The sequence below is a fragment of the Gossypium hirsutum genome, chromosome A08 (assembly GCF_007990345.1).
Source record: "Gossypium hirsutum isolate 1008001.06 chromosome A08, Gossypium_hirsutum_v2.1, whole genome shotgun sequence".
NCBI lineage: Eukaryota > Viridiplantae > Streptophyta > Magnoliopsida > Malvales > Malvaceae > Gossypium > Gossypium hirsutum.
The window spans coordinates 117315826-117341583 of NC_053431.1; the positions used below are offsets into that span (position 1 = coordinate 117315826).

Genomic DNA, 25758 nt, shown 5'->3' on the forward strand with positions numbered 1-25758 from the left:
TAAACTAAAGAAAATAATGAGATTAGCTGAAACAGGTTACTTAATAACACTATCACATGTAGTTATGGAAAATACAAAATGAAATGGGGTCGAACTTTACAAGCTTTTCGTTGCTGCTTCCACTGGATCTTTTCTGTCTCATGTTAAAAAGAAAGGCAAACAAGTTCCAGTAGAAGGAGCAAAAAGAAGCTGAGGAAAGCGGCGACCCTATTCTATTAGGCTGGGAAATACACTTTTAAAAATTAAAAAAAAAAAAAGAAAAGAAAAAAAAAGTCAACAAAAGGATATGAAATACTGTTCAAACTACTCCTCTTGTGCTCAGTAGTCTCTGTAGAAATGTACAGTTTTAGGAAGGTATGGATCTTGCTATATTTACATGCACAAGTGAGCGCTTGTGGAGTTTGGTTTACAAACTACCATGTTGTAACCATTTTGACTTGTAGGATTGTGCCCTACGAGGTGCAATGATCTCGAGTGCACCGACAACACATTTCCGATATGAGAAATCTACAGTTGTCTCATCTGTTCTAACCAAAAAGAAACAACGACTGTCTGCATGATCGGGATGATGCCCTACCTGCAAAAGATATGGAAATGAAGCATTAGAACAACTTTTGTTTCCTTTTTTTCATTCTCATTTTTTGCTTTCTTTTTCCTATTTTTCCAGTATCACGTACCTTTATTTCCTTAGCTCCAGATCCGATCTTCTCAACCCTATGAGGGTGAAAGTACAAGGCCATCATCAAGGTATCCCAGTCAGCTTCACTTACCCGGTGATCAATAGGATATCTGCAGTCGGCACAACCGTGAGTTCAGAGAATATTAGGAATTTGGGACAGATATCAAAAGCTATTAGAATATAAGGGCACCAAAGCCCATGTACAATACCAACAATGGAGGAAAAACTTGAGCACTATAAACATAGAACATAACCAACAATTGGAGGAAAGCTTACTTGCGCAAAATATTCTTTAAATTACGCTCAAGCCTCTGAACGTCATTCAAGGTTAGACGTCCTCTCAAGAGTGACCTTGTTTTCGTTTCAATCTTCTTCCACTCATCAAAGACAGAGTCACGAAGAGCTCCCTTGAATGAAGAACTATGTTTCTCAGATGTAGAGTTAAAAACTTTAGGTATTTCAAACTCTATATCCTGCTTCTTGGAATTAATAGAATCTCCTAGCAGCTTATACACATCAACCGGTTCTGCAAGCTCTTCATCCTGAAAAATAGTAATGGGATGGATGGATATAATGACCGTTACTAGCCAAAAATCTCTCTTTTTTTTTTTTAAGAAGGAAACTAAAGGAAGAACCAGTAGACTACTAAGGAATTCGGATCTAAACCTCAAGAGTATAAAATAACAATGATTAAAAAAAATGTAAATCTTGATTAATTTGAAGCACTATTAAACTTATATACAGCTCCATCTCAAATACAGCTAAGAAAGTAGCGTAGATCATTTTTATACCTTGGCCAGATGGAGAACAAGTGGATCTGTACTATAAGCATCAAAATGTACCTCATGCACAGGATAGTCCTGCCCTTGAGATACGAAATTGAACTCTTTGACTCAGAAATTTCCAAGTCAGTGATACGACAATAGGATCTTTCACAAGTGTTACTCTCTTAGTTGAGAAACATTTACCATCAAGATGCATTCTCTTCTATAAGTATTTCGCTTGAGTTTCTTTATTGCAGACTTGGTCCCTCTCAAAAACCAACTACATTCTGCAGAGAAACTATTTCCACTATCCTATTCAGCATCAGTTGGTAACAAGCCCAAATCCGTAACTCCATATCACTTCCGGAATGCATTATTCATAAAATAACTTTGATGGTATCTTATGTCTCACCCATTCTTTGCCTCTCTCTTCTTTTGAACCAAAAAAAGGGGGAGACGCTTAAATATTCAATACCCAACAATTTCCAATCAGTTAATGCAACTATAGTGAAAATCTAATCCACAATGCTACATATTTAACACAACAGCAAGATCTGCATAAAATACCTTCATAGAATAGACTATATCGAACTGTCCACCAGTCCCAATATGAGGAACCCTTCCCCAAGCCAATAGGTCAATGGTCCCTTGAAGATTATCCGCAACTCCAGTCTTTGCAGCTTTGACAAAGCAAGCACTAGGGTTCTGCCACAAATTGTATAAAGCTAAGTTGACTATAAAAATGACAGCTACTTGACATTTTATATTAAGAGCATCAAAGTAGAAACAATGACAAGAACTAACTGAAAAGCATGCTTGCATGAAAGGAGAAGAGACAAATGCATGTTCTCTTTGTTGTTTCAAGCCTTTTGAATTTAAACCAACAAACTCCCCGGTAGCTGACAGACAATTGGCAGCAAGATGCAGATGTTCATTTAGTATAGACTTGCCAGTATCTGATATTGCACTCTTCATATTCTGCATAGAGGAAGGCATGAGCAAGTTAATATATGCAGTTACCCTTAAGCTTTTGTGCAAGTAGAAAACAGGGAATAAATTATAACAAGGATAACAAACATTGAGAAAAAATCTCCATCCAGCATCTATTCCGAATGCCAAGCAAAACTGATTAATGTTATCTGGATGGCTCCGTGTCCAATCGATTATATCCATTAGTTGGAGGCAATCATTCATAAGCACACTCCAGAGTTTAGTTATACCAAAATCGCCAGATACAGAAACCCTCAAGTAAAGTTCACCAGGAGCAGATTTATGAGAATTTGGGACTCTGATTTCCTCATTCCATAAAATTTCCACCTTCTTGATCTCCGGGAATCCTAAAGAAAATTTCAAAAATTTGAAGGCAGAAACAGATGAATATCACCAACTTGTAACCAACTACTAATGCATATCTACAAAGAAGCATGTCACATCTTTTAGGCCATTTGATATTTCTGGTGGTTTAAATATTGCCTTTTACATTTGACCAGACCCTACTAAAGATTCTGCTTTTCCTACCAGGAATTTGGTCATACAATGATACAAGTTCAAATATCAGAACTTCCACCAATAAACAGACGTAAACAAAATAGGGAATTACAGTTATAGGTAAAAGAGAAATGCACACTGAGGGAAGGCGTAACCTTCAATATTTTCAAAAACAGAGTGATAGAAATAGTCTACCAGCAATTCACATGGCAAATTTAGATTCCAACAATATATTCTCAATCTTGACGGTAGTTGTTCAAAGACCCATAATAAAGGTCTAAGCCATTTCACCAAATCAGCCCTCAAATGGGATTCCTCACACTAGTCAATTTGCTCCTTCAAAAAAAAATACTAGTCAAATTGGATGCAAGTACATACCTTTTACCACTGCTTCCAGAAGGGAAGGTATCACCATGTCTTCAATCACATCCAGTTCTATACGAGAAGTTTTACATTCAACAATTGTAACAGTGATACAAAACGTATCATCTTCACTTTCCATGTCAATAATAGAACAAGCCCTGTCATTCAATCAAACAAATAAGAAGCAAAATAAAGCTGTAGGAAGTAGACTATAATGCTAGCAGATTCAATTACAGCGACCATTTTCCACCCTTCAGAATTCAAATGCATTGGAACAACTACCATCTGGAAGCATATTATTGAAAATTTGAAGCCCTCAAATGAAATAATTAAATTGAATTTATGCTAATTATAGTTTTTCATGCATCTAACCATACAACTTTGAGACAGGCTGAGATTAGATTGACAAGGGCCACAAAAATCAAGGCATAAACTTGGGTGCAAGCCATGAAAACAAAAGATTGAAGCTCTATTTCTGCATCAGAAATTGATAATACATGTACAAAGATATAGGTCATGATCTTAATATTGACAGAAAAAGCACAAATTTGGGGTCTTCAAGATTTCTTTCAACAGGGACTAGAGGGAAAAGAGCAACACATATTACCAGTGCCTCCTTTTTGCAACATCTACTCATGCTAAAAAGGGGCAAACTTACTTGCTTGTAACTTGCATGTCAGGCAAATTGATTTTCCATAGTCTTTTGGCATTGGTGCAGTGCATGTGAAGAGCATCAATAATAGAATGCACTGTAAGCCGCCTCCTTTTCACAATATCCTGGAAAGTAAATAATTTAAGGTGAAACTTTGAAGTGGAAATCTTATCAACATAGATACACCACTTGCGTATCACAGTACCTTAAACACATGAAAATGGCAAACCCAAGGACTGAAACGGTTTTCACTAGACATCTGTGGAGAGAAGCTAGTGCCATATAACACATTAATAAATCTCAAATAAAAAAGCATCAGAGTAATGGGAAAAATAAATCACAAAACAAGAAAGGACAAGACAATAAGAAAGGAACTTAAACTCACATTATTGAGACAGTAGACACAATATCTTTAAAGATCAGCCTCTCCAAATGATTCTTGACTTCTAAGGCTCCATACTCCTGACCGTGCCTTCTACTTACAAGTTTACCAGATAAAAATAGTGACATAGTCTGGTCAGCATTGCTTCTTTTAGAACCACACTCAAGGACCCTCTGAGCAATTTAATCAGAATAATATGTTAGCATCCCACCATCTGCAATTATATGTAAAGTAATTTTGGTGGACTGAATCATAGTGGCGCATGAACATAAAAAGAAATCATATGCCACTTAATCTATTAGAAGGAACATTACGAAGCAGCATGTATTGTAGTTGACCATGAACACGTAAAGATCATTTGTTTTTGTTCTCAACAGTGTCAAGGTCCTTATCAACTCTATTAGGTAGTTTTCAGCACAGTAATTTTGTATCCTTCAAATTTTCTTTAGATGAAAAGGTCACCCATTTCCTCATCAGGTTGGAGGGAAAGAAATTCTTTGACAAGTTTTTTAATTCTTCAAAACACCATCAGGGATGGGAGGGGGAGGGGGAGGGGGAGAGGGAGGAGGAGGTGGAGGTGAGGAGATAGAGAGAGAGAGAGAGCACCTTCAGGTTCAGCAATGGAGAAGATTCAAGTAGACTAATTGGCTGATCCAATGCACTATATGCAGCCTCAGAAATGGCACAGGCAGATAATGAACCAACAGGTTGTCCACCTATTCCATCAGGAAGACTATTGCCCTGACTTACTAATTTGTCAGGGCAACTAGTTGGACTAAATCTACCCTTATTGGTATTATAACAGAACTGAACAACCTGATCCCCATATGCATTCCTCACAGTTCCATCATATGCTGTGCATAGATCACGCATGAAGAACATCAACCTTCGTGACAGCGTCCCAGGAAGGTCAGCATTGTCACTGAAAGATGTGTCTCGAGTAGTCACTGAATGAACAAAACATTCTAATGGATTCAGACCCTTCACAAACGAACTTTCGACCACAGCATAGGGGATATATTTCTTAGCAGACTCATCAGTATCATCAACCTTTTGGGTTAAGATGTGAGACTTTTGATTATTCCATGCAGCACATGAGAGCTGATGAGGAAATCTGAATGATAAAGGGACAAGTGAATGTTGCAATCCAAGACACATACTATGCTGTACTAACTTCAGCAAGTTACCCTTGCTCCCTGCTTTGAACATGGTGAATAATGAATTCTCTTTATTTGCATACTTGTAGAGTAAATTCTGAATATCACGGAAAACTTGCTTAAATGAATCAACAGAAGCTTGGCTAAGTGCAGCAGATCTTTGTTTCTCATAGCACATCTGCTCAACATCCAAAACCATGAACCTATTAGTTTCTTCATCGTTTCCAGCAAGGAAATCTTGACAAGAATCAACCATTAACTGCTTGAAGTTACATGTCTGCTCTGCTTCTTGCAGACCATAGAAGATTTCATCCATCATGTTCTTTTGTGAATCTGAGTCAGGAGATAGATATAGGTCCAAGAGTGAAACACTCAAACCCCTCATTGACAACCACTCACAAAGAACTTCCTGAGCAGCATGCAAAAAGTCAAGGATCTTTCCTTGGTAATGCTTAATAAGACTTTGGAAAAGGTTGCCGTCAGCATCTCGTAGCCAAGTAGACCCTTCAGAAGAACATATGAGATCCCCATTGTGGATTACAACATCACTTGGTGCAAAAACATAATCAAATTCGGGAGGAAAGAGCATGCTAAATAACTGCTTTCCAGTCCAAACAGGATTACTTAGCAAAGGAGCTTTGACAATCGCTGGCAACGGTGAATGATTAGGACAGAACATTTCCAGCTGTTGCATCTGGAACAGGTTCAATAGTACCCCATCCTCCTTGACCAAATAAGCAGCCGTTAAACTATCATGACTGAGTGAAAGCAGATTTCGACCACTTTGGCCATTAATTAGCTGCCTATCCAAAGAAACAAGCTCACTGAGCTCAACCCTTGTGTTAATGGACTGAGGAACATAACCATGAAGGCAATCACCATCAAAATCTCCACGAAAAGGGGAACATATTAGTGGGTTTATCGAAACAACTGAATTGACAGGTAGAACTTTAACAGATAGTGCAATGAGAGAGTGTTGATGTATAGAAGGAGGTCTATTTATAAGTACTGTATCCCCATCATTTAGGGGCCTATAGATAGTGTCCCCTACTTGGACCTTTTCATTATGACGAATTCTAACTAATTTACCTTCTCTCCTAATGCGAATCTCACCCTTCTCAAGAATACGCAGATTACAACAAGTTTTCAATCTCTCCTCATTCCACCTGTTCAGTTGCTCAGCGATTTGCAATTTCTCGGCAACATGACATGGGATACCAATCTCAGACAGTTTAAGATTTGGGTTTCCAGTAAGAACCATGCGGAAGCAATGATCATTTCTCTTCCCAAGAATAACATCTTTCATATATCTTAAACCTGACATGTTGGAAGCAGAATCTTTATTCTTTTTCAGAGCAGCAATGAGTGCAGAATCTTCAGTTGATGGCTTCTCCACATGCAGCTGCACGTTGAATGTAATCAAAGAAAGAGAGCATAAGGTTCCATGAAAGTTGGACCAAATTTTAATTAAAAAGGAAGAAAGGTATAACTTGCCTTAGAAATTTTTAGGCATTCCAATACATGAGAGCTCAATTCATTTGCTAGCCCTCTGAAATCAACCAGTTTCTTGTAAACCCTGGTTCTTTCATCCTACAACAAAACCATATTAACCAGAAAATTCAGTAAAACTGAAAAGAAAACAAATGTAATGCATATAATAAGATAAACCATCCATATCAACCACAACCTTGGAAGCATGTAAATGAGGATGTTCAAAGTAAAGACTCTTACAAAGATCAATCGCTGCGCATTAGAAGATGTATGCATGATTTCTGTCACTCGGTGACTATTGGGTGTCACAGGAAAACAATTGAGGAAAATAGAGTCTGCTTCTGAAATAAACTTTTTAATGAACTCTGGATCAACGTCCTTCAACAAATGTCGAACCTGAAAACCAATAAGCATTATGCACTCATCAAAGTAGTGAAGGAAGGTCTGATATATATATAAGGGGAAGAGGTAGGCCACTCCAATGCTTGCTTCCGCTCTACACTTTAAAAGAATATTTGAGACTTGAATAATAGTTTCCAAAACCAAAATACTCTTCAAGTAATATAGCAACTAGGATATATTATATATTAACACATGAAACAATTTAGGAGATATTTTCCTTCATGTCGCCTTCTTCACATGCAAGTAACAACAATTTTCCTTGCCAAGTAAGCTGAATTAGAGCCATATCTATTATAATATCATAATGGTTCTATAGAAAGCGAAATCCCATACAAACCCATTATAGTTTTCAAATCACTAACAGTTTTAATTTTTGGTTAAAACGATATTATTGTATGACAAGATTCCAAACCCAATTCACATTTGCCAACAGGAATGTTTGCATTTTATGGAAACAACCAACTCACTCTCTTCCACCTTCCAAAAACTACCACCAGACATTGTTAAGAATCAAATAATTGAGTTTTTTTTTTTTCCTTCATAGTTAAAAGTTCAATGTTGGTAAATATCAATGCAGACAAAATAAAGTAGGAAATGAAAAAAATATTAGGAAATGAAAAAAATATTCACTGCAAAACATATATCAACAAAAAGTTTTTAATTAGTATGTACCAGATTTAGTGGATTGCACCCCCATAAATAAATCATATGAGATGACATTATAGACAACAAAGAAATATAATTTTTTTATGTGAATTGGAAAAGAACATGATACCTGGGCATGTGATAGGACTCTTCTACCTGGTTTCACAAAACCTTCTTCTTGTTGTTGATCTTTTGGAATAAAGTCCCAGTAATCTGCAGGTAATGCTTGCCTTCCTCTCTTCCGGACCTTCATTAAAGAATTTTCACTTACCTCTACCATGATTGCACTTTTTCTGAAAAGCTCTTTCGAGGTTATCTTGAATCTCATGGGTGGATACCACTCTATTGAATTCCCCTGTTTCCAGAAATCATTAGTACAAAAAAGGGGAAAAAAAAAGAGGATTAAGAAAACAAGAAGCCAGACAAACTTACAACACAATATTTACACCCCTTCGTTTCAAGTAATCTGGCTATAGAATTGGCACCCTGATAAATGCAAGAAAAAAAAAAACATCAAAATTGCCTACACCAGGACATAATTTGCTCAAAAAAGAAAGTAAACATACTACCAAAAAATCGGATCCCAGAGGGTAATCTCACTTCTAAAATCAGCATAGTTAAAAACAGGTAAAAGTCATAACTTGCAGAAAATTAAGTTGTGCCAAAAGGGATAAGGCTTTGTTTTGAACTTTAAATTCTTCAAATATTATTTTAATTTCTATTTTATCCTCTTTCCTTTCTTTAGGATGACAAGAAGGAATAACAATAATATGTTATAATGGAAGAAAAAGAAAAAATTATAACAGTATGATGATCCTCAGTTGATGAAGGTGAGAGGTACCCGACCTTCATCCATAGATCTTTCCGGATCGATTTACATCCTGGACAAATCTTATTTAATATATGTACAACTTCTGAAAGAAAAAATGGATGGAGTATTGTGTATGGAAATTTAATAACCCCAAAATGGCCTACAAAGATGAATGGAAAGAAATCAGTATGTTACTGATAGCTACATAAAGAAACAAAAAAGTTAACAGATGCAAAATATCATTTAAGTTTTTCTAATTCGATATCCACCTTCACATTGTTTCATATCTCTGGCATCACAAGTGGTGCAATGATTAGAAAAATTCGGAAACCCCAACCTAGGATCAGACACCTCACTGGGTGCAGTAATTTCCAAGATAGACATGTTCTCCTGTCACAGTATCAGAAAAGAATCATAAGTGCTCAAATTGCTACAAGGAATTGAAATATGGGCATAATTAAAAGACTCCATGATTGTTCGCTTCCATGTCCAAAACAATCTGAAGCATAAAGTTAAGAAGAAAAGCATACAATAACCGTGAAGCAATAATTGTCCTTGAAAACAGAAAAAGCATGAATCAGTGACTAAACTATAAAGAAAGAAGGTCGGTGGCAGGAAAAAATAGATAACATGAGTGGCTTCATAGAAAGGAACTTCATAAACTAAAACAGAACCAAGCCAAATTTAAGGATCTATATGGAGATAAGGGGAGATGCCCCAATGATAATATAAACATATATCACACAGATTGACTATGTTTTAGATTACCAGAAGGCGGGTGTGGATTGAGTGATCCAAATCACTCAACTCATTCCAGTATTATCAATCCCAGCATGCAAATAAACAAAGAGATAAAACAGTACTGAAATATACTTAGAGATAAAACAGTACTGAAATATACTTACATTATCAGCATCGTTCGAGACATGAAATTTTATGCCAGTGAGAAAGGCAGTTGAATTTTCTTGCCCTTCAGATGAGTCACTTTCCATGGAGGCCATTGACTTTTGACTTCTGATGACCAACAAACAATTAATATAGCATGCCGGCAAGAATTCAAATAAAGTTTAATATAAAATTACAAAGACAGAGATAAGATGATTAAACATTGGATCACAAGAATTACAATTAAAACTATATTTAGTTCAAAAAGTGAACTTCCAAGGAATAATAACATACACCAAAGATGTCTCAACACGTGAAAGTCTACGAGCACAACATCCATAGTAATATAAATAACTAATAAATCATTTATGGAAGTCCAAGAGGTATTCCAAAGAGAGAAACTGCTCGTCAAATTTTGTTACATGCATCTTAATCTAAAGCCTGTTCAATATCTCAGGCCACCTGCCCATGAGAACCGGATGGATGAAAAAAGTTGCTCCATAATAAAGAATCGGACGTAGGTCCAACAGCAGTATTCTGAAATAAACCTTAAACATGTTTTTGTACATAGCTTCCTAGTGTAAAGAATGAAAGCAATAAAGACGACAAACATTTAGTTTTCATTACCGCCTTTTCAGTCAAAGAATTCAATTGACTCAAACGTTTAAAGATTAGTTCTCTTATTTTGCTAGTCCAAAGCAACATAATCAGAATCAACAATGGTGCAAGAAAACTTAAGTACATAGAACTTTAAATTCAGTCCCAAAATATAGAAATCATGTTTAGAAGCAAAAAAACAATAGCTATAAATAGTCTGGTGGCCAGCAACAACAAACAAGCTATCACCACATTCAAATAAACCAAGTTGACATGTCCAGCCAGAAGGTATGCATTTGGCCATAAACCCTCCATATACCTCTAGGAATATAAGAGCTATGTTTCATTCATCTTTACTTAACCCATAAGGAGAACAAACCTGCGGAGTTAATGAACTGCTATTTTCGAAATAAGCCTCGATTTAGAATTCAAGCTGCCATTTATAGCAGTTATAACCTGCCCGCAATTAATAAGTCTACATCATCATTGACAAAAATTCCAAGACATGTACCCACAATATCAATTGATCATAGGAAAAATGCACGAGTCATGGCCATCATCACTTGAAGAAAAAAAAAGGAGCACAGTGGATAATAGCAAACCATTAAAACTAAAACATATGGATAATCCCAAGTTCATAATTAGGTCAATCAACATTAACTGCCGACAGAATAGAACAGTATCATTGACAGGAAGTAAAACATAAACTTTAAGAAACGAATACACAAGAGGCAATATATAAACCACCACTGTTCTCATTGCGGAATCAGTCACAAAACAAAAGCAGAATCCCCTGCTTTAGCTCAAACGTTTATGCAACTACTACTGATATAAAACGATAAAGTTCATCAGTATACATGATAGTTCCAAGCACATTGTTTAATGCATCATGTTTTAAAACTAAATCAATAGTACTATACCGCAAACGACAAAAGAAAATAGCATTAACCGAGACCACCATGCAGAACAAGAAAACCTCCTTAGTAACTACAAAAAGACCCAAAAACCATAATCAAGTGTCAAAACAAACAAGATCATCACAATCAGCCAAAAACCCAAAAATACATATTGTAAAAAGACGCAGAAAAGAAATGAAAGAAAACATTGATCGCCAATAAAAACTAATAAACATGCAGCATTGATCAACACCCATAACCCCAAAAAAATATACATGAAAACACTTAAAAATAAAAACTTTACTCACTGTTGATAAAAAGGCAATGTACTTTTTTCCACTGAAACGACACACTCCCGGCCTCTCGATGAGTAAATGAAAACAGAGAGAGAGAGAGTGAAAGAGAGGATGGATTATGAGAGACGGACCATCATTATGACTCTTTACAGTGAAACCATGTTGAAGAGTGTAGAGGGCAAAATTATAAATAAAAGAAAGAACTAGGGTCAAATCAACAACCTCGAAATTGATTTTTTGTAAAATCTCGAAAATTGAAAATTAAGAAAGAAAAAAAAAACCGAGCGAGAAATAGAGAGATAAAGACGCCGCCGGTTTGTACCGAAGACAAATATAATTCCACCCAGTTCAAGAAATTAGAAGACCAATGCCGATGACATAAAATATATTACCTTTTTTTTCCTCTTGCTGTCGGATCAAATTATCCCTATTCTCCACCTTATTTACGATTCTGGCATCACCTTTTTTTTTTTAATTACCTTTATTGTGAACTTGTTAGGTTACCGTGTTTTTCTAGGTTTTCACTTCCCAGTTAAATTACTGATAAGGGCAGATAGAAATTTTCATCTACATGTATAAAAAGTGGGTTATTCTTGTAATTTCGTGAAATTATTTGGGTTTCTTTATCTAGCGTCACTTTTTTATTAATTACACTATATTATGATTCACCTACTCCATTCTGAAATATGTGATCAGTGATAATTCAAATATTTTATACTTTTAAAAAAATGGGATTAGTACGTCGATGTTAGGTAGGAAATACATAATTCTTTCTAAAATTATATCAGTATTAAAAGTTTCCTATTATTTAAGTTTATGTTGGAAGGGAAATTGTAAATATGGTTGAAGAAATTAGAAAAGGAACTGAAAGAAAAACAAAGGTAATGATGGTAAATAAAGATGACATAAATTAAAGATTCTTTTTTTTGTTACTGGACAACAATGCCCACTATTGTGTAACTTTAACGTATGTAATAAAGTTGCTTTCCCTGTCATCTCATATCTGTCAGTAACTTGACTCAGAGGCTTTGCCTTTTCAATTCAATGTCCACAATCCACCCTTAATTTTGTTCTCATTTCTCTCTACATTCAATTCTAATTGCCACTTACTTCAATTTAAGCTGAATTAAAATATTATACTTATCAACTTGAGTTGCTTTAGAGTATGATTTTTTTTCTTTGCTTTTTATTAGTATTAAATTTTTCGTTATATGCATCTTACGCTTCCGTTTAGACATCACTTGTAAGAATTTCATCCCTCTTTTCCAGGTGAACATTTGGCTGCTTCAAACATTTCTGCTACTGTTTTTTCTAATGCCTCAAATAAAGATTGGTTAGAGAAGCAACTTAGCTGCTTATAGATGGACATTAAAATCGGCTACAATACTTTATTTAGTTAGATAGTTGCCATTGTCTAGGTTAACCATTTGATTGAATTTTATAACTAAAAAAAAATTAAGGTTTTGGAATGTCGTTAACTTCTAGCAATAAGGAGGACGACGGTACTTGTTCGTCTAATGGTCGTAATACCAAAAAAGTATGATTTAAGCAAAAAGTAGTGGATAGTGTTGACATGCTCATAGATTCGATGTCGGATCCAACGTTGTCTTGGAAGGACTTGCTTCTAGGGAAAACCAACAATTCATCAGTGGGTACAAGTGGAGGTTGTGGGAAAGATTTTGAATTCATGGAAGGAGACTTCACAAGGACCACTGTGAATGAAATGCCTACAATTGATTTTTCCAATCGGATTTAGCATTACCTATTAAAGGACATGGAGACCACGGTAGTGGTTAAACTATTGGGGCAGAGCATAGGATATGTTGCCTTCCAAAATAGGGTGCCGAGTCTTGGCAACCCCTTATGTTTTTTCAACTTATAGATGTGGAAAATGGTTATTTTTTTGTGAAATTTCAAACTAAGGATAACTATGAAAAAGTGCTTACCCTAGGGCCTTGGACTATTTTTGGTCAGCATCTTACTGTGCAACCGAGATCACTGGACTTCAATCCCCTCCAACCTTTTCCGACGGTGGCCATGACTTGGATTTGGTTGTCAGGCCTTCTCAGATACTTGTACAAAACAAAGACTTGAGGAGATAGGTGGAATAATAGGGAAGGTGGTGAAACTAGATTTTAACACTGATAATTTGTTGAAGGGACGATTGCCTGGATGGCAATATTCATCAACCTAGACATGCCATTAATTTATCAAATCTTGGTTAATGGCAAACCATAAAAAGTTGAATACAAAACCTTACTGACCATTTGTTTCTCTTGCGGGCAGTACCACCATGTTAAGGACTTATGTCCTTATTCTGTCTGCGTTAAGGGGATGTGTAACAACCCAAAATAGGGCCTAGGAGTTTTATGGATATTTTAGGAATTTTAGCCTTACAGTGTTTGGAATTTTGTGACATGACTTATCGATAATGTTTTTGGCTATGGTTTTTAGAAAATTAAATCAATTCTTGAAAATTAGTTTTAAATACCTTCAATTTTGAAAAATAGAACTGATTTGTAAAAGGGTCAAATTTGTGAGTTTTTAAGAGGCAATTAAACCAAATTTTAAATATCAACCTAAAATCCTCCCCTACCTATAAATTTCATGTTAGTCTCTCCCCCAATATTGTGTGTTGTCGTCCCTTATTTGAAGAAGCCTTTCCCAATCAATTTTGAATTCCAATTTCTAATTCCTTTCGATTTCTATCATCTCTTAAGTTATAAATCTCCATAAAAGTTAAGAAAAACACCCAAAAATATCATAGTTTTCACCATTGTCAAGCTTTCGAGTTTTTCGGGTTTTCGATCAAACGCTTGGTTTTTCTTCAACTAACGTAATGATTCATCTTCCCATTAGTTTTAAATGTTTTAGTCTTTAAAACCAAGTTTTTAGCCATTAAATCGTATGTTTTGAATAAAAGCCAAGAATTGGGTCGTTAATGGTGGATTTCAGGATATTGCATAGAAACGTGGTTTCAAAGTGTTTTTCAACTCGTTTTAACATGATTAAAAGGTTTCTAAACTTTTTTGGACATTTCGTTAAAGAATTATTTAGTTTTAATGAATTTTCGAAAAATAGCCATAAAACATGTTGAAAAAAGTCGATACTATGAACTAAGTATTTTTGTGTAGTTTAAAGATTGGGAATTAGTCGTAGGTGAATTATATGATGAACGGAATTGGTTTTATGCAAAAAAAATTAAGTTTGGATCGAGATATTAAGATTTCAAGTTGGTTATGTTAAAGGTCTAGGCTACATGAGAACATAGCTAAGGCTTATGTTTTTTATTGCTTGTGGTGAGTCCTTAGCTAATTTTTGAATGTATTGTTGTGTGAATTATTGTGCTAAAGCTTCGAATTAGTTAGGACTTTCTACGAGTAGAGATAAAGGAAAGGAACAGCTAGTTTGAATTTTTGGCTTTTTAGCGAAAGCGTATTGGTGAATGTTTAGAATAATTACTTGTGGATATGACTCAATGAATAATTAAGGAATTTAGTAGTAGCCTAAACTCATACTCTAAATTCTAAGTGTAAGCTTTCTCATACCTATGTTATATTATGAACTATGTGCTTATGTGTTTGTGAATATGTGAATTGAAATGAGAAGCTATAACACGTGATATGTGGTTATGATAACAACTGTGAAAGTGAAAAGCGTGTACATGATATGTTTATGTTAATTGTTGGTGATAGTGTTTTTCTAAAGATGCAAATATGCAGTAATAGTGCACGGATGATCGGTAAGTGATATGTGTTTAATTTCGAATATTTTGGCCTTGTGATCTTGAAACCGTTGGATATAGTTGACATGCCATAGGATTGTGAGTACTATAGTGATTTTGGGCATTGAGGCATTGAAACATGTTGGAAGGATAAGGGAATGTGAGCCAAGCTCCATTCAACGGGACATGTGAGAGGAAATAAGGAGAGTGTTAGCTTTATGCTTCACTTTTGGGAAATATTTGACTCTATGAGTCTATGTAGTGTGTTAGAGATCTGTGTATCTGATGAGTGATGATAGAGCTCACTTTTATGTTTCATAGCTCAAGTGTTAAATTATCTTAAAGTGTCTATATGTGTAATGTGATGTATGCCTAAATAGGTATGTGGTTGCTAGCCAAATTGTCTTAAATTATGAATATGTGTGTATTGTGATATGCGTTTATATAACATGTGACCACTATGCAATTTATCTATAAAAATCTTTTTAAGTGTTGTGATATATTCTTAAATTTTATGTGATTATATGTGTGATGTGATATATGCTTAAAAGTGAATATAATTTCCATGTAAATGAACTAGTAATAATGCACAAGTAAGTATAATATGACACTAGAGTTGGAACTGTTGAGGTTGTGCTATATGGTTGTTTTGTTAATGCTTGATGAATTATTTGCATAGTAGTTTTTTTAAGCATTCACTGAGCTTGCTAAACTCACTCACTCCTTTTTAAACTATTACAAATTAGTTATGTGCAGGTGTGAGTGGTGTGGTTTTCGAGAAGTGATCCAAGTAAATTTATTTATTATTTCATAGGTGTTCTATATTTATTTATATTTTAAGGAATAAAGGAATGTGGTAGACTTGTTTATAGCCATGTTAACTTCTAAACATTTTGCTGGTTTTTGGTTCGGTTTATAAGGATTATTTGTTATTGTTATGCTTGGGTTCGTGAACATGACGATGGTTTAACATTACTTGCTTGAACACGATTTTGCAATATTGAACTATTAATTAGGTCGTTGAATGATTATTTGTTGAAGTAATTAATGTATGATGTTTAGGAACTAAATTTTAATGAATTAATTGCATATGTATGCTGCATTTTTGAGGTCTAGAGTAGAGGTCTCGATAATCGGGTTTTAAAATTGATACCTCTGTGTTTTGAAACATGCAAGAAGTCAGAATATAGATTTGGTATCGATACTTTTGCTCAAATATCGATACTCAAGGTAAATATATCAATACTTCACAACATGTACCAATAATTTTCAAGACTTTGGTTTTTAAACGAGAAATAGAATGCAAGTTTGGTATCGTTTTTCTAGGTGTTAGAAATACCACTTAAAGAAAATATCAATAACTTAGTGTCAATATCGATACCTATGGACCTAGTTTGAGAATTTTTCTAAATGGGCCTTATACATGTTTTAATATGTTTATAAGACTAATTAATGTAAGTTTAGCACGTGATAATGATGACTAACTATTATGATTGACTTAAGACCTATGCGAATAGTAAATTGATAGATGTTTTGTTAGAATGAGCTTTTACTTGTTGGTTATGACATGAGACCATGGTGGGGCATCTTAAGCTTTTCTTAAAATTAGGGTGTTACAGTATGTTAGAGAGGAGGAGGTTATGGTGGGTGATAAACGCCAAATTATACATATCTATACCCCAAATACTTAGCATATTTATGGATGTTTACTACTAGATTTATGGATTTTGGTGCTCTTAATCCAATCATTTCATGTTTTGTACTCAGGAGAGCACCAAGAGTCAAAGGAGCCAAAAACGAGCTAAAAAGGGACAAAACGGACCAAATCGAGAAAACCACACGGCCATGTGCAATTTAATGGATCGAACACAGCCTAGCAATCACATCACACGGCCATGGCACACGGGCGTGTGCCTTTTTCAAAGAGTTGTATTTTACACGGAAAAAGATATTTAGGGAGGAAGAAAGCTAATCCAAAGCCTATATAAACACCCTAAGTGTGACCTAATAAGGGGGCCTCTTCCAGAAATTTTCTGGAATACAGAACCACACACCAAGAATTACTTGAAGAAAGCTAGACGATCCATCCCAAAAGCCGGAGCTACTCCAAGGCTGAAGATCTCTCTCAGAATTCCTTCAGGGGTTTTAGAGTTTTCTTCATGTTTTGTTATTTTTATACTTTTGAGATGTACTCTTATTTTATTATGAACTAAACCCCTTAGATACCTAAGAGGGATAAAACCTATGATGGATCTTGTTATTATTATCTGAACTGTATGATAAATACTTGATTTGTTTTTAATACTTGAGTTAATATTCCGAGTATTAATTCATGATTTGATGTGCTTATGCAGAGGAGGAATAGACCCTGCCTAAGAGTAGATTCGACATAATTAAGCGTAGTTGATCAAACGCCTAGAAATAGGGTTATGAGATTTTACCGGATTAGGGTGAAACCTAATATGGGAGTCCATAGAGTGATTTACTGCTTCCCTAGGGGTTTTAATTAAGAAAGAAATTTCTATTAATTCAACTGAGGGTTAGACGTTATTAGTTTCGAAAGGGATAATAACATAGGTTAGGGAGTCTCACGGATCAAGTCAAGTGAATAAATCATCCGGTTCAGAGTCAGATAACAAATGAAATCTAGGTGGATTCCTCCTTGGGTGTCGTATTTATCAATTGTTTTTCTTCAAATCTTTTCCCAAATTTTCTCTTTGCTTTAATTAAATTAGTTAATTAGTTTAGATAATTAGTTTAATAAACAAACCATTTTATTCTTAGGCTAGATAATAAAAAGATAGTTATTACTAGTACTTTTGGTTCCTTTGGGTACGATATCCCCGTCTTGCTATTACTATACTATTGTTCGATAGGTGCACTTGCCTTTTTGTCGTGATAATAGTTAGTTTAGGTTTAATCTTCATTATAAATATTTATTACTTGTTACGAATCACGCGACCAAGTTTTTGGCGCCGTTGCCGGGGAATTGAAATATTAGGAACGCTAAATTTTTATTACTTTAGCCATTTATTTTTTTTGCAATTTAATTTAATTTTTTATTATTATTTATTAATTTACTAAATTCTTTCTCTTGGCAGGTTTTTATAGTTTATGACTAGAAGAAACCCGTCAGGACCATTACTTTTTGATGAAGAAATCGATTGCACAGTTCGTAGAAATCAAAGAAAAATAAGGCGTAGTTTACGATACACGAAGAACGAGCGAGAAGGCGATACTCAACCCCCAACCGAGGAGATGGCCGAAAACCCAGGCAATCAGCTGCCTCCTACAATTGCAGCTAATCAAAATCCTGCTCCACGTATTATGTATGACTATGCTAAACCTTCTTTAACAGGAACTGAGTCTAGTATAGTTAGACCTGCTATTGCTGCGAATAATTTTGAACTAAAACCTAACACAATTCAAATGGTACAGCAGTTTGTTCAGTTTGATGGTTTGCAGGATGAGGATCCCAACATGCACTTGGCAAATTTTCTTGAATTTTGCGACACTTTCAAAATTAATGGCGTTTCTGATAATGCCATTTGCCTTCAGTTATTGCCTTTTTCATTGAAAAATAAAGCTAAATAGTGGTTGAACTCGTTACCACGAGTGTCTATCACTACTTGGGAACAGATGACCAAAAAATTCCTATTAAAATATTTTCCGCCGGTTAAAACAGCTAAGTTACGTAATGATATCTCTTCGTTTGTGCAGATGGATTTAGAAACACTTTACGATGCATGTGAGAGATACAAAGACTTACTGAGAAGATGCCCTCACATGGTTTACCTCTATGGCTGTAAGTTCAAACGTTCTACAATGGTGTGAATCTATCGACAAGACAAATGATTGACGCAGCTGCTGATGGAACCATCAACAATAAAACACCGGAAGATGCCTATGAATTTATAGAGGAGATGTCACTGAATAACTATCAGTGGCAAGTTATGAGGACAAAGCCAACGAAAACAGCCGGCGTTTATAACATCGATTCAGTCACCATGCTCTCTAATCAGGTAGAACTTCTCAATAAAAAGATTGACGGTTTACTTGGTTCTACGCAGGTACATCTAGTAATGAGGTATGGCTCAAGTGGCGGAGGTGTACATACAAAATACCAATTCTTCAATCCTACAACCGAAGAAGAACAAGTCAACTATATGGGTTACAATAACTTTAGATCTCAAAATAACCCATATAGTAATACTTATACTGCAGGTTAGAGGAACCACCCAAATTTCTTCTGAGGTGGTCAAGGGAATCAAAAGCCACAAAATCCTCAGGGTTTTCAACAGCCACCTTATCAACAAGAGAAGAAACCAAACCTTGAAGAGATGCTTTCTAAATTCATCTCAGTGTCAGAAACCTGTTTCCAAAATACTAAGACAGCGCTTAAGAATCAACAAGCATCGATCCAAGGACTCAAAACTCAAACAGGGCAGCTATCCAAACTAATCTCTGAATGACCACAAGGTAGCTTACCAAGTAATACTGAACCTAATCCGAGGGAACACCTCAATGCAATTAGTACTCCAAATAAGGAAGGATTCATTGCACCAGAGCCAGAATTCCAGCAAGACAACGCGATGAACAAAGGTCAAGAAAAGGTAAACGATGATGATCCTAAACAGGTAAGTACGAATTATGAACCTCGTGTGCCTTATCCTAAAGTGATAACGAAAGACAGAATAGAAGAATAATTCGGTAAGTTTGTCAAACTCTTAAAGAAATTACATATTAACTTACCTTTTATTGAAGTTCTTTCGCAGATGCCCAACTCAGCAAAATTCTTAATGGAACTTCTGACTAATAAAAGAAAATTAGACGCTAAATCGCATGTGGAACTCAATGCAGTCTGCTCAGCTATTCTAAAGAATGAGCTGCCTAACAAATTAAAAGATCTAGGGAGTTTTACAATTCCTTGCTTAATTGGTAGTCTATCTGTGAATAATGCTTTAGCTGATCTAGGGGCAAGTATAAATGTTATGTCGTATAAAATGTTTGAACGACTAGGTCTCAGTAAACCCAAACAGACTAGGATGAGCATACAATTGGCTGACAAAACAATTAGATTTTCTAAGGGTATTAATGAAGATGTTCTCGTAAATTTATTTACCCAGTAGACTTCGTTGTCTTAGATATGGATGAGGATAACGAGGTACCTTTAATTTTAGGACGACCCTTTTTAGCAACTGCTAGAACCATTATTAATGTAGGCACAGGAGAGCTGACACTTCGTGCAGGTGATGATGCAGTAACACTCTAGGCACGCGACTCAGTCAAAACCTCTAAAACTCAAGATAATGCTATAAAACCTGTCGATGATAAAACTAATATTTAATCGTCTTTGCAGGAACTTCCTCGAACCAAGACAACAGAGACTGTGCGCTACTATCTTGAAGAGAACAAAGATGTACATAAAAAACGAAGACTACGGATAGAGGAGCTAGATGAATGGCGAGAACACAAACCGAGAATACATGATAAACTGAAACTACGCCAAAACAAGCCCGATACCTCTCCTAATCAACTTAAGGTTGGCGATAAAGTCTTACTAGATGCCGTTGATCCTCACATTGTCACTACCATACCGAATGAGGAAATCCCTCTTACGGTACTCAGTATTTTTCCATTCGATACGGTGGAGGTGAGTCATCCCAAGTTCGGCACTTTTAAGGTAAACAACACCCGTTTAAAACCTTATTTTAAGATTGACAATAGGAATGAGGAGTATGCACTCCTCGAACCACCATGATCATTTAACGGAGAGGTAAGTCGAGCTTAGACTATAAATAAGTGCTTCTCGGGAGGCAACCTAAGCGCTAACATATTTTGATTTCTTTATTTTTAATTTTTATTTCTAACACTTTGAATCATTAACTTAATCTTTGAATTGCAAAGTTTTTCAGCACACACGGCCAGGCACACGGGCATGCCTAAAGCCGTGGCCAAATAGGGGAAGAGACACGGTCGTGCTATATGGTCGTGTGAAAGCAGGTAATGCTTTTCCCAAAACACGGGGTGCGATAAATCCCCCACGGTCGTGCGACATGGCCGTGGGTGAACTTGATAGGAGACCACAGGCGTGGGAATGAAAAACCACGGGCGTGCCAAGGACAAGGCTCGATTCTATTTCTTCAACACGGGCGTTAGACATGTCCGTGCCATTCAGCCGTGTACAATAATACACGGGCATGCTACCGTAACACATAGGCGTGGGAGAAGTGAATAAAGCTCGACACGGCCGTGTGACATGGCCGTGTTCGACATACGCCCATGAAACACGGGCGTGGGATAGTAGCCGGACACGACCTAAATCGTAAAATTTGAAAAACACGGGCGTGCCCCTAAGCCGTGTGACCCTCCCCTATATAAGCAAACCACTGTTCATCTTCTTCCTCTTTCTAAAACCCTAGCCGAAACCTAGCCTACCCCACTCCTTAATTCCTATTCTGGCCACTATTCCCTAGATTCTCACTTCCCCAACCCCTAAACCACCTTCAAATCCATTCCCTTGCATTAATCCCCACTTTCCCCTCTCTATACCCTCTATTTTTCCACCACACGGCTATATCCCCGAGTCACACGCCCGTGTTCACCATCAACAATCCCGTGGGTCGCCATACAGCAGTCTTTGGTTCATTTTCTCAACCTTATTTTTTTTTCAATTTGTGTTGCTACATTAGTATTCTACATACTTTACATAGATATTGTTACTATTACAAATATGTTTTAAACAAGTTAGGAATCTGCTTTGGAATTTTCTATATTGTTTAAGCCACTAAATAGCATATACTAGTTTTAGACGTCTTGCTTAACTACTGATGTATCTTGGATTCTATCAATGCTAATGTATTTTCAGGAACATTATGTCGTCATCGAGAGGCAAGAAGGCCACGGTCCCATCCTCAAAGAGACATAGGGGACTAGGTTCTTTCTTGGTACGTGCTACAGCCGAAGTCCGGCACTCGTTCCTTGAATTTCTGCAAGCTTCGTAGGGGGAGCTATTTCAAATACTACGCGCCCATCACTACAGGTCGCTGCATTGACTGGGCTGCCGTAGAGCAAGTCCAGCTAACTGATACCATCCGTGCCCTCCTGTCCACAGACCCATGGGAACGGTTCTTCGCTATTATCGAGCCCACTTATTTAGAGCTAACTTTAGAATTATGCTCTACTTTTCATTTACAGGAGGTGATGACGAACAATGATGACCCAGGCACCATTCACTTCCGATTAGGTGGTCTAGTTCATACGATGAGTGTCCCAGAGTTTGTAGAAACTCTAGGACTTTACACCGATAAGTTTATAGAGGAGGAGGACATGAATGCACTACCACGCAACATTCATATTTCTCCCTCCTTGTGCTGGAAGGCTTTGGCACCACTCTCTTCCACCTACGACCCCAGCCGCTCGAAGGCTTCAGCTCTCCCCCCTTCCCTACGATATCTCCATGCCATATTGGCACACACATTGACCGGGAGGAAAGAGAGCACCGATGTTGTCAACACCCATGACGCCTATTATTTATGGTGCATGGAGAATGCACACGTGACTGACTTGGCATACTTCATTGCTTTCGCCATTCGCCATTAGACCGAGCAGCATAGGAAGGGAGTGATCTCTATCGGCCCCTACGTGACGCGTCTTGCCAGACACTTCGATCTCCTCAACACTGTGGCCTAGTTATTAGCGCTTACACTGATAGGTCAGATGTCCCCACAAGGCATCACGACTATGTTACACATGAGGATGATCGAACGCCGACGTGGGCCCGATCCTCCTCAGTATCGTCTCTCTCATGCCATTGACGAGGAGGATCTTGAGGACATTCCTGATGATGTTCCCCTATAGCATGAGAAGCCTTCCACCGCGCCACCTAGGGAACGACCAGTTCATGCGGCTGCTTCATTGACACCCCTTTTCGACCGACTCGCCCATTTCGAGTAGTATTACATTATACAGTTCGAGATGATTCACGAGCGAGATCGACGACGGGACCGACAGATGGATGATATTCAGGCCATGATGCAGCAGCTGTGCACTTTCACATCGCCACTCCAGCGCTACCACCTGAGGGCCCTACCGACGAGGATCATTGAATCCTCCTATCTTTTTTATTCTTATTTTTATTTTATTTTATTATTTTATTTTATTTTTATTTTTATTTTCATTTCAATTTTATTATTTTATTTTGAAAGACATATCTATATTAGTAAATTTTACTTTTTCCATTTTCTAGTATTTCTAACAAGTAATCCCATTACGCTCTCTTCCACACCAACTCTTAATAGGCTCTTCATGATTCTACAGACTTCCAAGCAAAGTTGCTAGGAATATTTTACGGAATGAGGAATCAAATGGGAAATAATACCTCACGAGTACCATGTTCAACGACCCAATTTCTTCATCTAGCCAAGAACAATAGCAGCTACCACTTTCTCCAAACACTACATCTTCAAAATCAAACTCCACATCCATATAACAGGGAGTTTCACCTCCTTTCCTCTTCTGATTTTCTTTATTTTGAATAATCTATCTTTGTACATTGAGTGAAATGTACATCTTAAATGTGGGGGGTGAACATGAAACCTAACTTTTTGTATTATTTTCAAATCCCTGAATTTGGTCTTGTGCTTAATTGATTTTCTCATAATCTTGATCGAATGAATTCTGATTAATCTATAATTATTATTGATATGTCATGAATTAGATCATGGGAATTATGCATGATCATTTGATTATAGGACATTAGAGAATCGAACATGATAAATTGATATTGTGAGAACTAAAATTTTTAGACTATTTTCCTAAATTGATGTATTATCTTGAAATCTTAAGTATACAGGAATGGCATCAAAAACCCAAATTTTTAGTGAGAATTTTAAGCCTTTTGAGCATATAGCTTTCTTTCTTGCTCACTTCTTTTGTGGTTTAAGCGTGTCAACATTGAACTGTTATTCTAAAACTTGCTTCGATTATACATGTCGAGATCACACGTATGATTTGATATACTGAGATGATAAAGGCACTTAGGATTTAACCCACTTACTCCATAAAAAGCCTTCCCACATAAGTAAACCCTTAGCGAACCCCCTTTGAGCCTACTAACTATTTTTTATTGATTAACCCTTATCATTAACCCATTAACCCATTATTGTTGAAATCCTCTTTCTTAATTTACCTTTTTATCGAGATTAAATTTAATATTGTTACCTCACTATGTTCACCATTTTTGTTACTGAATCATGAAGTATTGTATTGACTTAATTTGTTCTTAAAAAAAAACTTAGTATTATTATTGTAATTCTCAGCAAGCTAAAGTTGTCATGAACTCATGTAAAATAGTTCTAGATATTTGTTTGAGGCTCAGTAATTAAGTTTTTGACAGTGGGGTAACATATTGAAATTATCTCGGTTCTAACCCTTGTCTCTTCAGCTTGTATCCATACCTGTAACCTAAACCCCATTACAACCATGCAAAGACCTTTTGATTAGTATATCATATCAAGTGGTGGAGATTTGATTTTAATACAAGCCTTTGGTAATAACTTTTCACGTTAGACAATCGAATGCTTAATCTTGAACCTTAAACACTTTGAGTGATTTGAGTGAATCTTTAGTGAATATGTCACCTCTTGCATCTTTGGACTAAAGTTAATTACTTAAAGGAAGGAGATTACCTATGATTTTATTATCAAAATATTCGATTTAGATTGTTTGAGGCTTTTAATGCCCCTATAGTTGAATTCTCACTGTATGATTTTCTGTGGAATAATTTGTAACATTATCAATAATGCTTTTGCGATTGAATGGAATGAATTCTAGCAGTAAATGAGAATTTTGCTTGAAGACAAGCAAATGCTTAAGTGTGGGGGTATTTGATAAATGCCAAATTATACATATCTATACCCCAAATACTTCGCATATTAATGGATGTTTACTACTAGATTTGTGGATTTTGGTGCTCTTAATCCGGTTATTTCATGTTTTGTACTCGGGAGAGCACCAAGAGTCAAAAGGAGCCAAAAACGAGCTAAAAAGGGACAAAACGGACCAAATCGAGAAGAGCACACGGCCGTGTGCAATTTAACAGATCGAACACGGACTGACAATCACGTTACATGGCCGTGGCACACGGGCGTGTCCCTTTTTCAAAGAGTTGTATTTTACACGAAAAAGGATACTTAGGGAGGAAAAAAGCTAATCTAAAGCCTATATAAACACCCTAAGTGTGACCTAATAAGGGAGGCCTCTTCCAAAACTTTTCTGGAATACAGAACCACACGCTAGGAATTACTTGAAGAAAGCCAGACAATTCATCCCAAAAGCCGGAGCTACTCCAAGGCTGAAGATCTCTCTTAGAATTCCTTCAGGGGTTTTAGAGTTTTCTTCATGTTTTGTTATTTTTATACTTTTGAGATGTACTTTTATTTTATTGTGAACTAAACCCCTTAGATACCTAAGGAGGATAAAACCTATGATGGATCTTGTTATTATTATCTGAACTGTATGATAAA

General features: G+C 36.3%; 1 protein-coding gene and 1 pseudogene across 6 annotated transcripts; both read right to left on the reverse strand.

Moving 5' to 3' along the window:
• Positions 1-11939, reverse strand: LOC107926978 (DNA-directed RNA polymerase IV subunit 1). Of its 6 annotated transcripts, none has more exons than XM_016857928.2 (19): positions 11901-11939; positions 9740-9848; positions 9104-9224; positions 8870-8994; positions 8456-8509; positions 8154-8378; positions 7217-7372; positions 6980-7075; positions 4935-6887; positions 4332-4501; positions 4152-4218; positions 3953-4071; positions 3310-3452; positions 2521-2780; positions 2248-2421; positions 2011-2148; positions 956-1221; positions 678-789; positions 1-577 (listed from the first exon to the last, which is right to left on the reverse strand). In XM_016857928.2, the coding sequence occupies exons 2-19, from the start codon at positions 9833-9835 to the stop codon at positions 407-409; spliced, it is 4446 nt and encodes a 1481-aa protein (XP_016713417.2). In that variant the 5' UTR covers positions 9836-9848; positions 11901-11939; the 3' UTR covers positions 1-406. The 6 variants fall into 6 exon arrangements, with proteins under 6 accessions (XP_016713417.2, XP_016713418.2, XP_016713421.2 ...); XM_016857929.2 differs by lacking the exon at positions 11901-11939 and adding an exon at positions 11521-11859 and having other exon boundaries at positions 9740-9845; XM_016857932.2 differs by lacking the exon at positions 11901-11939 and adding an exon at positions 11521-11859.
• A 6980-nt stretch (positions 11940-18919) lies between these two features.
• On the reverse strand, positions 18920-19020 carry LOC121205367 (uncharacterized; annotated as a pseudogene).
• Positions 19021-25758: the final 6738 nt, after the last annotated feature.

What these genes read in the sequence shown, in the direction of transcription:
- LOC107926978 (XM_041074888.1), bottom strand. Translation starts at nt 11,277, where the DNA reads ATGGTGGTCTCGGTTAATGCTATTTTCTTTTGTCGTTTGCG. An exon ending in ATATAGTCTATTCTATGAAG is followed by an intron (nt 1,222 to 2,010) that starts GTATTTTATGCA and finishes ACTATTTTTCAG; the next exon opens with GATGAAGAGCTTGCAGAACC. An exon ending in CTGGAGCTAAGGAAATAAAG is followed by an intron (nt 578 to 677) that starts GTACGTGATACT and finishes TATCTTTTGCAG; the next exon opens with GTAGGGCATCATCCCGATCA.